The following is a 15721-nucleotide window of genomic DNA, read 5'->3' on the forward strand; positions in this document are numbered from 1 at the left end:
GATGTCTAGTTAGTGCCCTTCTGTAAAAATGGGAACTAAGTTCTCTTTCAGACTCTTGTTGTTCCTGCTGTTTCCTTTTAAAAACATTTTTTAAAAATTATGAAATATAATACATAAACCTTTAAGTGGTTCACTAGGTAAGATTCTTCCCTTCTGACATTGTTACCTGAACTGTCCTTAATGCCGGTGATGATTTGAGAGGGTAACAGTGGGGAGGCTTTGCTAACAGAAGAGGGAAATTGAAGTTAAGGTAAAACAACAATAGCAACAAAAATATCAGTGAAAGAATAAGTGTGAGATCCCTGTGAATGAAGGAATTCTGAAGTCCTGTTCCTTAAGAGAATATACAAGGCAGAATATGCAAGAGGACTAAGACAGGTGTGAGAAAAGGAGATGACAGGAGGACAGGACACGGAATCTTCCGGGCCTCTCTCTGTCGTCTCCATTTGTTTGAAACTACTCTGTTTGTAGGACTGATGCTTACCGTCCGATTGCAGATAGACCCGAATTATAATTGACTGCGTTTTTCTTGAGATCTAGATTCTTAGGTGTTTATATGTATGTTAATTATGAGAAAAGTTACAGGCCTCCTACAGTTGTCTTGCATGTCTCGGGTAGGAAAAGTCAGAGATAATTTATTTTCTTCACTTGGAAGCTGCTCTGAATAGAGTTCATTGAATGGGGGAGTTGAAACAGTAAAGATAAACCTTAATACACAATGAAAATACTTTGATTAATTCTGAATCTGTGGGATTTGGTAAAGTTACGTTGGTTACTTGTATATGCAGACATGAATTTTAAAATAAGGTAATTTTTCTTGCAGTCCTATTTCGTGACGGATTATGACCCAACCATCGAGGATTCCTACACAAAGCAGTGCGTGATAGACGACAGAGCCGCCCGGCTGGATAGTGAGTCATCTTTCTCCTTTGATGGTGCACGCAGCATGCTCGTAGAGACTAAGTTTTGATGTTTTTCTGGGTTAAACATAATTGGTGATCTTGCATATAAACCCACCTCTTTCATTGGTTTTGATTGATGAGTCTGTGTATTAGGGAATTTAAATAGTCCTCAGTAAATGTGATGTAAAACAGTACCCGGATTCATTTTGTTCTGGTGAAACGGGTCGTGTAGTGTTGTAACTTGAAATTGGTTTTTTTTGGACATTTGGAAAAAACATGAGGTTTCAGCTCTTTTTACTGTTAAACAAAAATTTTTTACTTCCATGACTGGAAGTCTTTTTAAAAGAAAGCGTTTATTAGACTGTTGCTAGCGGAAAAAAAGACTGATCGTGGGGCGTGGAGTCTAAACCTTCGGCAACGTGGTTAGGTGGGGAGGACAGCACGTCACCTGGAGTTTTGCAGGGGTTTTACATATTACGTGTGGGGGCAGGGTGGGGAAAGATTGAATCCTCCTGAAAAGGATTGAAACTATAGACAAAGCGGGTGGGAGAGAGTGGGGCGGGCTAGTTCTGGGATAAGCCCGGGAAGTCCAAGGAAGAAGTGCCAGCTCCTGGGGATTAGCGGTGGGTAGCGGGTTGGAAAGTTCGTGCGTAAATTAGAAGTGGAGGCTCCTGGGGTTCTGTGGTGCCCAGCTCTTCTCTCTTTGGGATAATCACAGAAATAGCCGCCTGGAAATGAATCCTAAATTCCATCAGATACGGAGGAATGTGAGCAGTTTTTTGTCAGTCCTGGTCCACAGCTACTAAGAGACTAACTGGTCTGTCTGTCTCTCTCTATGGCCGCTGTAATTTTAATTTAGAACATCTAAGGATTTTTTTTTTCTCATTACTCCCTTTTGGTGACGCTTAAAATGGGTGAAGTGAATAAAGAAGAGCTTCGATATTTGTCAACTTGCTTAGAATTTATAGCACAGAGGCTTTAGCAAATAGTGCTTTTTGCCTGGCAAACGTTTCATCTCTCTACAGAAGAAAGCCCTGTTCTTTTAACTTTTTCACAGAGATGAAGAAATACATTAGCACCTGCACTTTAAGTTTGGTATTTGGAGGGTAGAGCAAAGTTTCTTTCTGAGTTTATAGGTATCTTTTCCAGTTCTTTCCATGGAGGGGATAAACATTCAAATGATTTCACAGGTTCTCTGACTCCCATCTGCCTAGATGTAGCTGATATTTTTAACCTTACGATTGGTATGCTAATATATTCGAACTACAAAATCAACCTGTCCTGATGAAGATAATTTGAGATGGCTGCCATGAGAATATGTTTGTCCTTAGTATGGAGAATAAAGTACTCAGAGGATCGCGCCGAGTGTGATGTGCTCTAGAGGAGCGCCTGCCTTTGTGGGGACGCCATTTGTAAAATGAAAACACGAACACAGTTACATGTGTTGTTTTTTCTTTAGTTCTAGACACAGCAGGGCAAGAAGAGTTTGGAGCTATGAGAGAACAGTACATGAGAACTGGCGAGGGTTTCCTCTTGGTCTTTTCAGTCACAGACAGAGGCAGGTGGGTACCAATATTAAAATACAGATCTACTCTTCAGCCTAGACGTCTGTTTCATTGAATTTGGATTTTCTTGTTTTTATAAAGAAGGAAATGGAAATAGAGTACTAAATGGGGCATGGGATGGTGCTGCTACTTGGCCAAATTGATTAATTTGTTTTTGTGTTTTCAGTTTTGAAGAAATCTATAAGTTTCAAAGGCAGATTCTCAGAGTAAAGGATCGTGACGAGTTTCCAATGATTTTAATTGGTAACAAAGCAGATCTGGATCATCAGAGACAGGTGAGAAGGAATTCTGCGCTTGGGAAGCCGGCTGTTTATGTGTAAGTGAGTGGGTGTACTTGGTGTAACAACTGAAGGTGCCGTGGTCAAAAACTGCTGCGCTGAGTTTGACACACTCAGCCAAGGTTTGACAGAATCACAATAGGTGAGAAATAAAAAGGAAATACAGACTTGGGGGAATTAAGTTTTTACATTTTGGCCATTTTTTTACCATAGACTTACAAGATTTTTTCATCTTACTTTTTTTAAAGTAAAACAAGCAGGTGAGAAACGATACAGGGGACAGTAACTTCATATTTCCATCACTTTAAAGGCATACAGTAGCTTGGAGTAATATGTTCTCTGTTTCTCTGCTTGAGTTCATATCTATGTTATGTATGTACTGACAGCTCAGACGTGTATATTCAAGGGAGAAAAGCAAGTAGCTGAGCCCTGATTGCTTAACTTCCTGTTCATTCCTCTAGAGTGTATTCTCTGAAGGTGAGGTACACAGAAAAACGTTACTTCTTCATATGCTTCATCTGTTCTTCCCTAGGTTCCCTCACGCCTGCTCTCACTTTAGAGTCGTGACCACTGACTTCAGAGCCTGCGGGAAATCTTGCATTTCCCCAGTCCATTCATTTCCCACTTATTTGGATGATTATGACATACTTTCCGTCTTACACTTAAAATACTTTCTTCCCCTTCTTTACTCTTGTTTTGTGATGAGTGATATTTTTCTATTTCACTGAGAAATTTCTACATGTTCCCACCTCCGCATGAACTAACCTCCATGCACATGTATCCCGTCAAATCCTCCCTCCCCCACTTCCGTGGATAAACTCTTCACATCTGTATGCCCAGCTCCTCCAGTAGCACTGGCTCCTGTTCCTTCTCACCAGCTTGTGGGCATCTCTCCAGCAATTGTTCTGTCCCAGTCGGTCCATTTCTGTCCTACATGATCATTCCCATCAGCATACACCATGCTACAATGGTTCTCATCTTTAAAACAAAAAGGAATTTTAGCAGAAACTTGTTCTTAATCTTACATTCCTCTCTGAGTGCTTTTTTTTGCTGCTCCTCCTCAATAGCAAAACTCCTTAAAAGCATTGTTTACACTTGCTCTCTCTGCCTTCTTTCCTGCCATTCTTGCTTGCGCTGACTTCAGACATGCAGTACCCCAGTCAAGGTCACCACTTGCGCAGATGTCAGTGACGTTTGACACAGTTGCTCACATTCTTCTTTTTGAAACACTGTTTACTTAGCTCTGGAACACCATTCCCTCCCCTTCCCTCTTCTTTGACAGTGGCCTTTCTTGGCTCCTCCTCATCTTATCTTTCCAGGTGTCTTAGGGCCCAGGGATGTACAAAGACAATCATGCATGCCTTACCTTCCAGCCTCGAGGGCCATCCTCAGTACATCTGAAGTTGAAATGTCATACTAAAGGTTTTTACCTTTTTAAAATCTGTTCAGAACTAAAGGTGACGTTCTGTAATGTAGTCTTGGCACCCTTAATTGCTCTACTGTCTGAGCCTGGACAGGCCACAGGGACCCCAGACAAACTTCTTTACCCCTGGTTAGAAGTGCTTATGTTTTGGTCAATTCTAGGTTCTTAGACAGTAACCAGTCAGACTTGTTCATAGTTGTTGATCTAGCTTCCTTCTTTTCTGCCTTTGTCTTAGACATGATCCTTTGGACTTGCTGTAGCTTCTGGCCTATTTTCTCTTTCATAGCAAATGCCAGTTTCCCACGTTCTCTGACTTTGTGGGTCAGCCTTGGGAGGTTAGCCAGAAGAGGCTTTGCCTGCTTCCTTTTAGTTTCTGTCTCTGTACACTTGCTTCTTCCATCCCATCCGTCTGATATTTATTGAACACTTTTTCCAGACAGTGACGACAGAGCAGTAGCAAAAGAACAAAGTCACTGAAGTTTACAGTAAGTAAAAAGATATTTGTAGAACTTGAATGGTTATTTAGCATTACTGCATATCTGTCCTTTCCGAGATACATAGATCATTTTGTTTGTCCTGGCAAAGGTGGAGGGAGAAAGCACAGGAAAGTGGCTTGCTAGAATGTGAAAGTAGGCAATACGACAGCACACTGGTGCCGAAACGTAACACAGCAGCGTGTGGTGTTGGACCATGGACTTTATGGTATCTCTGGTTTCAAATTCCTGTCCTTCACACATCCCTGTGTAGAATGCACTGTTTTTACCCCCTCTTTTCCTCCCTGGCTTACCTTAGCTTACCTCTCTCCTTTCCCCTTTGTTAGCTGTTTAATTGCCAGTGGCCCTCATCAATTCAAGAAAGAAACCTGTGGAACTTGTAATAATAGATGGCTAAGTATACTAACCTCCAGTCCTCCTTCCTGTGTTTACCTGGACCATGGTGCATCCCTGCAGCCTCCCAGGAAAAAAGAACCCATCTCTCTCAAACAATAGAGTATAAGGGGCTTCTAGCCTGACCTGTTTGTGCCTTGTCTGCACCTAAAAGGTTTGTGAACCATTGACTCAAAGAAAATGCATTGGGTGCTTCTCAGTTTCCACCTGTCGGTTTTGTTCATGTTTGTTCTCAGCACATAGAACAAAGATATGCACTCAATAAATATTTGTTGAATGAATGAATCAGGGCATCGACGAATCAAGATGTATTATGATGACTCTTTCTACTTAATAGATATTTTTGAAAAACAAGTTTTGCTTCTCTAAACTTAGGTTATTCATTAACTGGACACATCCCCGAGTAAGTATTACAAATATTGTGGATTGTTTCAATTAAACCCGGTTGGTTTTAATAAAATTGCTCTCATCATTCCCATTTTGTTCTCTTCTATTTGGAAATAATATAGTACTAGATAGGTTCATGTTATTGTGGATTTCTGCTGCTAATCATTTGTGCCTTTGAACTGAGTCTCACTGGAGGTTTCTAACTGTAGATCAGTGAATTTGTTGTATTAGATTCACCTCGGTGGTTTAAAAAAAACATTTCTAGGTGGGGCTCAGATCTCCCAAATCAGAATATCCAGGGGATAGGCTGAGTAATTGGCATCTTTTTCCAGTTCTCTGCGTTGGGGAGCCTCGGAGATGGTTGTTTGGGAGCTTTCCGTCTTCTGTGGACTTCGGGCTCCGTAGTGCTGTGGCTTCTCTTTGTCCCATGTGGGGGTTTTTGTTCATTTTCATTTGCTTTGGTGGTAGCAGTGCTATTTGTACTACTGAGTTAAGATAAGGCTGCACCAGTGAGCTCGACAGCACCTTTATATGTGGTTAGAGTGTTCTTGACCAGAAATGTGGTTGTATGAACTTAGCTAACCTTGATTCCTGGAAGAAAATGGTGAAAGACCATGCTTTAAAACTAAATAAATGAAGCACATAAAAATCTTAGCAGTGGGATTGTGTTAGCATCTGGATGATTAATGTGTTACTCTCCTTACTGTGTATAAAAGTAGGTCATTTGCCTCTCCCCTCTGGCTGAATTACATTACGCAGGAAGGGTAGGGCAGACTACCTTTTGAGGAATCATTGAGCAGAGACAAATAGCAGACTCCTTAAGGACACATTTTCCTCGCCCAGTCAAATTTACACTAATAAAGCAAGTTGTTGAGATTGACGTGTCTCAGATATTTATTATTTTTCTTCCTATATCATCTTTTCTTTTACTTCAAGGTGAATGATTCGTGACATTTATTAACGTATGTTTACTCAGTTAACTACGTTGCACTCTCCCAGGCTCTAGCTTTACCAGGACACACATGCCTTGTTCCCTAGCTGCAAAGGACGTAATGGCAGGAGAATGGGAAAACAGACCCAGAAAGTGGAGTGTAGCATGCTCTGCTCAGACTTGTCACTGGCAGGCTGTGCTAACACAGCGTCAGCACTAAGGAGAACTTTCTGATTGCTCCAGTCTTGAAGTAAGAAACAAATTAAGAGGATACAGTTGGGAGATCTCTCCCGAGAAGAAGGCACAGAATTTGTGACAGCTTGGGGTTATTTTTATAGGAAGGAAGTTACGATGCCAAGTTTTTAAAAAAATAGGAATTGTTTTTTTCTGAATTCTTGGCTTGGTGAAGCTTTCTTTTGTTACTTGGCTTTCTTATTTGTTGTTAATTAATTCTTTGATTTGATTGATTTATAATTCAAAAGGATAGGTGTTATGGGCATATATGCTATTTTGAAGAGAAGAAGGGTAAATTTAAAAATTACATAAACTTGAAACCTGCCTGCCACCCTTTTGGAACACAACAGGGTATAAAGTGTTCTGAAGTATTAACACTTTGTTAGATGTATATGCTTTAATGTAATAACCTAATGATATTTCACTGAGGTTGCTGGATTTGGGGAATAGGATATTAAGTTGGGGAAACAAACGCTCTGAAAAGATTAGGGAGAATAATACCCTGAGCTCAAATAGGATCAGAAATAATTCATAGTCTGGTCAGCGAGAGTGGAAAACCTTGTAATTCTTGGGGTGCTGAGTGGTGGACTCAGAACGTTTTGTTTGTTTCAGTAGAGGGCAGAATTGGCCCCAGACTACCCGCTGTTCTGGCACTGTGTTACCAAAGGGGTCAGACTTTCCAAATAACTGAATCAAAAGAAATGTCCAAGTATCTGTAGGAACCCAATAGGTAAAAATCCAGTACCCAAGCAAGCATTCACTCAAAAATTACCAGGCAGGTAAAGAAGCAGGAAAATATGGCTCATAATAAGAAAAAAAGCAGTGAATAGAAACAGACCCAGAAAATAGACCACAGAGAATCGACTTAGTGAACACAGGCATTAGAACAGTTATAAGTTACTTCATATGTTCAGGAAACTAGAGAAAAGACTGGATATGTAAGTAGAGACGTGGAAGATGTAAAAAGACCAAAATAGAACTTTCAGAAATGAAATCTACAGTGTCTGAGATTAACAGCAGAAGTATGGAAAATTTCTAAATTGGATGAAAGCCATAAATGTGTAAATCTAAGAAGCTCAACAAACCCTGAGCACAAGAAGTATGAAGAAAATGACAAGGCACATTATAGTAAGATGTTTAAAATAATAGAGAATCTGCAAAATGACCAGAGGGACAAAGGTAAAGGTGCCAGCAGGGGGCACTGCTTCTGACAGGGAACAGTGCAGGCCTGGCGGGAGTGGCGCAAGGTCTCGCGAGCACTCAGAGAAGAAACCTGTCAAAAATAAGGGTGGGGTAAAGACTTTCTCCAGATTACAAAGGAGGAAAGAATTCATCACCAGCGGACCTGTATTACAAGAAATATAAAAAGAAGAAAAGTTACACCAACTGGAAATCTGGATCTATGCAAAGAAATGAAGAACACCAGAATGGTAATTGTGTGGGCAGGTGTAAATTACTTTTATTGTTATTTAAATTTCTTTAAAACATAATTAGGTATTTAAAGGAAACAGTAACAGTGTATTGTGAGGTGAAGGTAATAAAGATAGATAAAAGGGTGGGAGGGAGAAACATTGTAATAAGGTTCTTAAACTATACATGAATGGTATAATACCATTTGAATTAGACTGATGAGTGAAAAATGAATATCATAAACTCTAAAGCAACATTAAAATAATATAATACACATATAGTTTATTAGTCGACAAAAGAGATAAAATGGAATCATAAAAGAAAATATAGCTAACCCAAAATTAGGTGGAAAAGGACAAGTAGGACAAAGAACAAATAGGATGGACACAACAAATTTCAAGGTGACTCAACTATATCAACAATCACATTAAATGTAAGTAATGTGGACACCTCAATTAAAAGACAGACATTGAAGCGAATGCAGATTGGATAAAAAAGCAGGACCCTACCAGAAATCTACATGTAAAGACACAAATAGGTTAAAAGGATGGACTGAAATATAACACTAATGAAAAAACGTTGAAGTGGCTATATAAGTATATCAGACAAAGTAGATTTCATGGCAAAGACTATTACCAGGAGTAAAGAGGGTTATTTCATAAAGATAAAGACATTGATTCACCAAGAGAATGTAACAGTCCTAAATATTCATGTACCTGATCGTACATGAATATGCTTCAAAATTCTTGAATCAAAATGAAGAGAACTACAGAGGCGTATGGACATATTCATACTTACAGTCAGAAATTTCAGCACCTCTCTCTCCGTAATTGACTGAGCAAGTGGAGGGACATCAGTAGCGCGACGGTGGACGGCTGGAACAGCACTGTTGAACGGCTTTCCCTAATTGACGTTACTGAACACTTTATCCAAGAACAACAAGTATACATGCTTCTGAAGTGACAGGGGGTCATAAAACAGTCTCAGTACATTTAAAGGGATTCTTATGAGACAACGTATTTTTTTTTTTTTTGCTCACAGAGGAATTAAATTGGAAATCAATAAAACATATCTAGGAAATCTCCAAATATGGGGAAACTACATACTTAAAGTCCTTGGTACAAATAAAAAATTGAGAAGTATTTATAAAGTGAATGAAAATTAAAACACAATGTACTTAAATTTGTGGGATGCTACTAAAGAAGTGTATAAGGAAATTATTAAGACTAAATGCTTTTATTAGGAAGAAAGGTCTCAGTGCAACGACTTTAGCTTCTACTTAGAAACTGAAAGAAAAAGAGCAAATTAAAACCATACTTACTCAGGAAATGGGAAATAAATGAAGCTAAGAATGCAAAGCAATGAAAGAAAATAGAAAAACCAAAAAATAAATCAATCAATAAAAACTCCAAACTGATTTTCAGAAGGTCAAAGTGACCAATCTGGCTAGACCGGTAAAAAGAGAAATAAAACACCAACATCGGTAATGGGAGAGATACCATTGCTTCAGATCCTATATAAATACTTAAAAGGTAATGAAGAAATACTATGAACAGCTTTATACTTATAAACTCAGCACGGTAGAGGAAATGGAACTGTTCCTTGAAAGGCACACTACCAAAGCTCACTCAAAAAAACAGATAACCTGAATAGTACTGCATCTATAAAATAAATTTAATTTGTTGTAAGGACCTTCCCTCAAACGACATTACAAGTCTAGATGGATTCATCAAACCTATCTTGCTGAAATTACATCAAACCAATCTTGCTGAAACCGTTGCAGAACATTGAAGAGAAAATTCTTTCTAACTCATTATATGAAACAGCACTACTCTGATACCAAAACCCGACAAAGCTGTAAGAAGAGACAGCTACAGTCCAGTATCTCCCATGCTCATAGGTGTACAAATTCTTGATAAATTTTCAGTAAATAAAATGCAGCGATATAAGGACAGTTCATCATCCCTCAAGGGGGGTTCATTTCAGGGTTGCAGTGTTGGTTTAACATGAACTGTGAAAATAAATGAATACAATTCACCATATTAACAGACTAAAAGGAAAAAAATAGTATGATCTCAGTAGATGTAGAAAAAAAGCTCGACGAAAATTCAACATCCATTCCTGATTAAAGAGAAAAACTTTTTACAAGTAGAATAGTGGGAAACTTTGCTAACCTGATGACGAGGGGCAGCTGAAGTCAATTAATCGGGTAAGGTGTTAGATAATGTTCTAGCCATCTATATCAGTACTGATTTTCTGTCTCCTTCCTCTGGCCATTATTGAGAGGCGGGTGCTGAAATTTCTGACTATAATAAGTATGAATAGGCCCATTTCTCTGTGAAGTTCTTTCAGTTTTTGCCTCAAGAATTTTGAAGCTGTTATTAGGTACATAAAACCCTGCGATAAACAGCTCAGTTAATGGTAAATGCTCTGTGCCTAACATGAGAGGCAAGTCAGAGGTGCCCCTCACACCGCGGATGGGTGGTCCTGGGCAGTGAGGCGAAAGCCAGAAAAGAAAGAAGAGGCTTCCACCTCAGAACGGAAGCACGCGATAAAACTGGCCTTGTTGGTGAGTCACATGACCGTTTATGTAGAGAAGCGTGTGGCATTTACAAAAGAACACCTAGATAAGTGACTAGCATATTTCCAGGGTGTAACACAAATATACAAAAGTTACGATTGTGTTTTTGTAGAGAAAAAGGTGTATCACTGAAAAGCCAGAGGAATGTGGTTCTCTGGGTGATAGGCTCCTAAACTCTCTTTGCTTTTTTATCTATTTTCTGACTTTCCTGCAAGTGCTCACTTTCATGGTAGTGACAGCAATAAAAGCCATTTTTTCAGAAACAACTTTTCAGCCCCATTATATAATGTAAATGTAATATAGTTTAATAATTTTAGACACATATCACTATTCTGACCTTTTACCTTTAAAATATATACGGCATTCATTCACTTAGAATTCAGTTAGTGTTTTCTTAGTCTGGCCTACCGTTTTCTTTGCCATCGGCTATGGCCCCCTTCCTTGCCTGCCTTCCTTTGCCTCCTTCATGTGAGGAAGGCATTGTAAGGGCCTGTGATCCTATTCATTGTTGTTTTTTCCACATATGTAACCAGGGACTGGGAAATGCAGAATTGAAAAAGGCTCCTCCTGAGGCTTGTCCTCCTCTCCACCCTCTCCTCTTGTCAGTTTCATTCTTGGCTTGCTGTATGCCGGCCATTCAAGGCTTCTCTCAGTTAGGGGGGCCTGGGAAGCCCATTCCCCACTGTGACTGGCCCTCGCAGGTGCTATTTCCCCTTTGTCAGGGATGCTTCCTCACCCCACCTCCACCTAGCGCTGGATTCTTTATTTAATTCTTAGCAGAGATACCACTTCTCAGGGAAGGTTTCCTGGACCTGCCCGACAGGGTTAAAGACTCTCAGCACCTTGTGGCTCTTACAGTCCCTTCTCAGAATCTGTCACTGCTGTATTAAATACTTTTTGAGTAACCACTGGACTGAAATCTTACTCCCGTCACTGGTGTGTTCTGTGAGTTGTTCTGCAGAGCTGGGCTTCAGGATGTGTTGAGTTATGAAGTCTCTTGGCTCATCTTTGACAAACCAGCTTGGCCTCTGGGTGGATTAACAGTGCCATCTGTGGCCAGGGGTTAGATGGAGCAGATGTCATTGTTAACACAATGAATTTCTTGGAAATTTCAGGTGACCCAAGAAGAAGGACAGCAGTTAGCACGGCAACTGAAGGTGACCTACATGGAGGCGTCAGCGAAGATTAGGATGAATGTAGACCAGGCTTTCCATGAACTTGTCCGGGTTATAAGGTAAGCAAAACACAGTCCAGAAATTTATTTTATTGAATTTTACACCATGCTTTTAAAAACCATAAACTGAAAAAAAAAAAGAACCTATTAAAAGTTTTTAGTAAGAAAGAACATCATATATAGGAGTGATTCTGTTCTGGGGGTTAATGCACAAGGTGTGTTAAAATTTTAATTAAGTATGTATTATACTCGAGGTACTTCCTCCATGTAAAACCTGACTTGCTCATAGTGAAGTAGACTGTGCACCTAGTGATTCTGAGAAGAACCTCCGCAACTCCCAGAGGCCCTGGTGGTGAGAAGACAGTGAGGACAGCAGCTGCGTTTGAGCGGTAGTTTCTGCCAGATACTGTGCTAAGCACTTCACATTGAATCCTCGCTTCAACCTAATAAGCTAAATACTTTCATTTATCCCCACTTTCAGATGCAGAAGCAGGTACAGAGAGGTTAAATAACTTGCTCAAAACTTACACATATTGAGTGGCAGAACTGGGGCTTGAATCTGTATCCCTGATTCCAGAGCCTGTGCTCTGAGCTTTGCTTCTTACCCGGCTCCTCCCAGCAATGAGTAAGCTAAGTAAATAGAGATTCAGCATTGCCACAGGCCATGAAGTGCACTATTCAGACTACAAAGAGTCCTTCTGTTAGCTGGCCTAGCAGGCCCCTGTGGTTCAGAAAGTGTTAATGAGTTCTAGGAAGCTGGAGGTGATGGGTGAGGTCACTGGAGTACTGCATATGCTTGCCGGCCAGAAAGATTGAGTTGCTTCTGTGGGCAGGGTTTGATTTGACTATTCTGAGTCTGTGCCTGCCCCTACTTTACCCTCTGCTCTCTAGATCTGCTGGTTTCTCTGCTAGTTAGTTTGACAGGTATGTGGAGTGGGCTCATATGAATTGTGTGTAAGCTGAATTGATACCTGATATGGGTTTCTTGTAACTTTTAGCCTCTTACAAGAGCGTTCTCTCTTTCTGGGGTGGGAGGGGGTGAGATAAGAGATTGTATTTGGGGTTTTTTTGTTTTAGTGCTAGTTAAAAATCTGAGGTCTGTTATTTTTTAATGAATACAGAGTGAATTTTGCGAGATGAAAGAGCTCTGCAGCAGGAAGGTGGTGATAGTTGTATAACGTCGTGAATACATTTAAATCCACTGAACCACATGCCTTAGAAATGGTTAAGATGGTAAATTTTATGTTATACATATTTTAACACACAGAATTAGTCCTTCTTAAAGTAATTTCCACTGCCATTTTGAAATGTTTTGTCTGGTTTTGATCCTCAGTATCTATACCCCTCTGTTGGTCAGGATTGAGGAGAGAGCAAAGGGGTTTTAATGCCAGGTACTGTTAGGTATTCAAACATAGCAAGGTCTTCTTTTCTCCTCATAGCAACTGTAAAAAGTGGGTTTTTATTATTCCCTTATAAATATCAAGGTTCAGAGAAGTCAGTTAACTTGTCTAATGTTGGTTTATAGCTAGTAAGTGGTAGGACATGGGTAAGAACTGGAATACTTCACAAGGGTAATTTTATATTGTACTCTAGTTAAGGATGTTTATTCTTAAGTATATCTTAGAGCAGCGATTTTCAGCCAGTGTGCTACAAGAATTTTTAAAACGTGTAGTACCTGACTATTTAGTCAGGTGCACTGACCTCTTTTCCCTTTGATTGTCAAATTAAGAAAAAGGACAGCGGCCAACACAACAATAGCTGTCGGTGTGAATACATCAAAATTGCACCCTTTTTTTTTTTTGTCAGATCAGCAAAAAATACATTTCCTTGGCATGTTGCAGAATTGTAATATTTAGTTCATGTATGCCATGAAATGAAAAGGTTGAAAATCGCTGCCTTAGAATCATGGAATTTTAAATTATGGGGGAATTTAGAGGTGGTGAGTTCAGCATCTCATCTGATTTAAGACTCACCACTAATGAAACTTGGACGGCCTGCTTATGCTGGTGTGGACGCATTTGTGGGGGCCCCCTCTGCCCCCAGAGTTGCTTTGATTCCCTAGTTGAAATTTAACATTGAAAAGCATAAGCCCACACACTAGACTTAGCCAAAAACAACCTGCATTTGTAATAATGTGTTACCAAGAAGGCAACTACATACAGATGTTTCTGTCTTACAGGAAATTTCAGGAGCAGGAATGCCCTCCTTCACCAGAACCAACGCGGAAAGAAAAAGACAAGAAAGGCTGCCATTGTGTCATTTTCTAAGAATCCCTTGAGTCTTAGCTACCAACTGCCAGGAAGAGCCCTCATCTTCTTTCCTCACGGTTTACGCCCCACTGGCACCTTTCTAGCCTTAGCCAGATGATCACTGCGGTAGCCTTAGACCAAGCAGCTGGCTAGTCCTCTCCGGGAAGCTAATCCTCTGGTCATTTCAAGACAGATTTAAGGAAACACTAAGGCTGCTTCAAAGATTATTGGATTATTTTAAAACATACATCTGTACACACAGACACATTCTTTTTGAAGGGCTTACATTTTAATAAGGATGAAATCAGATTTGGAACGTAAGCTGTTTGCCAAGCTGAAGTCATAGGTTTTGAAATAACTTTTTAACTTCTGGAATCATATTCCCTCCTGTTACTCTAAATAGAAACATAGGGAGGTTTTTCTTTTAATGTGAATTGCTGCCTATCTAAAACTTCTGACGTCACCTTCAGTTACCTTAAATACACTGAATCGACTCCTCAGGAGCGAGGCATCTCAGACCCTTCACAGCCTTTGTTTTCCAGTGGCCAAGATACCAAGACGCCAATGTATTTATGAATTAAAAGCTACTTTAAAAGTCTTTATTACTACTCCTACTCTCAAAGATGAAAATATTCTATGTGGCCAATATTCAGACTCACTCTGGACGCAGGCATTTCAGTGTTCTGGGTTTTCTAATTTAAGTCTTTCACATCCTTGTCGAGAGTAAAAATAAAGAGTTTATGTCTGTCTTCCTTTGTAAGTATTTCTGGATAAGGAATTCATAAAAACTAAAACTGTTTTTGTTTGTAATATAAAGTATGGAATTGATCTTTCCAGAGTCAGAGATGATTAATGTTTTTGCTATATACTTTTATACATTATTTTCTTATCAAACTAGTTAACAAGTATTTTTATATGTTTGTAAGCAACTATGCTTTCACAGCATACCTTGTGTATATGTAAAGATAAGTATTTAATTCTCACTGTTCACTTTTAACTGACAAAGAAAAACCGTGAAAACTACAGAAACTGTGGTAGAACTGTACTCGCTGTTCTGGTCCTGGTTGTCCCCGCCGTCGGCCAGTCACGTAGCTCCTCGAGACACCTCCCCAGCAGAGTACAGCAGGATGAGGAGCTGAAATCACTTCCGACATCCCTGCTAGAGACTGACTGTTGTATCAAGTAGTACGTGTAAAACTTTAAATTGACAATTAGTGTGACTGTGGATGGCTTCTGATTTTGTTTTTAATTCTGTGGATTGTGTTTAAACAATTCGAAAGTATGTTCCTGATTTTGAGATGCTAAGTGGTGTTGCACAGTTGTCACTTTATTAAACGTGCACAACAGTCCCATGAGGTTTCTAAAGCATACCCTTGTGTAGCTTCAGGTGCTAGAATTAAAATCGATGTGTTATCACAAGATGCTGCTTGATGACTTGTTATTTTGGTGGTTTCTTCAAGGAGTAACTGTTGGGGAAAACTTCCTTTAGTAGCTCTGAGCCTTTTCCCAACAATGCCTTTAGGGTTGGAATCTCAAGTTACCGTTGGCCATTCAGTGGGTGAACTTGATGTGAAATGGCTTGTTCTTAGTGACTTCTTGAATATTTCCTTAAGTCAGTGTATTCTTAAACTTTTTCTATGAAGTGCTCCTGACAAGAGCCCCAACTGTAGAGGAGAGAGGAGTTCATTTGAGGATAAAGC

At 39.7% G+C, this 15721-nt stretch overlaps 1 protein-coding gene across 2 annotated transcripts in view; it reads left to right on the top strand.

The window, feature by feature from the left end:
- RRAS2 (RAS related 2) overlaps positions 1 to 15442 on the top strand; it is a 72985-nt gene extending 57543 nt beyond the window's left edge. For both annotated transcript variants that reach the window (XM_053924189.1, XM_053924190.1), the window contains exons 2-6: positions 824 to 911; positions 2362 to 2464; positions 2634 to 2742; positions 11714 to 11832; positions 13952 to 15442. In XM_053924189.1, coding sequence (XP_053780164.1) covers positions 824 to 911; positions 2362 to 2464; positions 2634 to 2742; positions 11714 to 11832; positions 13952 to 14039 — 507 coding nt within the window. In that variant the 3' untranslated portion in view covers positions 14040 to 15442. The remainder of the gene's footprint in view (positions 1 to 823; positions 912 to 2361; positions 2465 to 2633; positions 2743 to 11713; positions 11833 to 13951) is intronic.
- The last annotated feature ends 279 nt before the right edge of the window (positions 15443 to 15721 follow it).

The sequence above is a fragment of the Desmodus rotundus genome, chromosome 5, assembly GCF_022682495.2.
Source record: "Desmodus rotundus isolate HL8 chromosome 5, HLdesRot8A.1, whole genome shotgun sequence".
NCBI classification, from domain to species: Eukaryota; Metazoa; Chordata; class Mammalia; order Chiroptera; family Phyllostomidae; genus Desmodus; species Desmodus rotundus.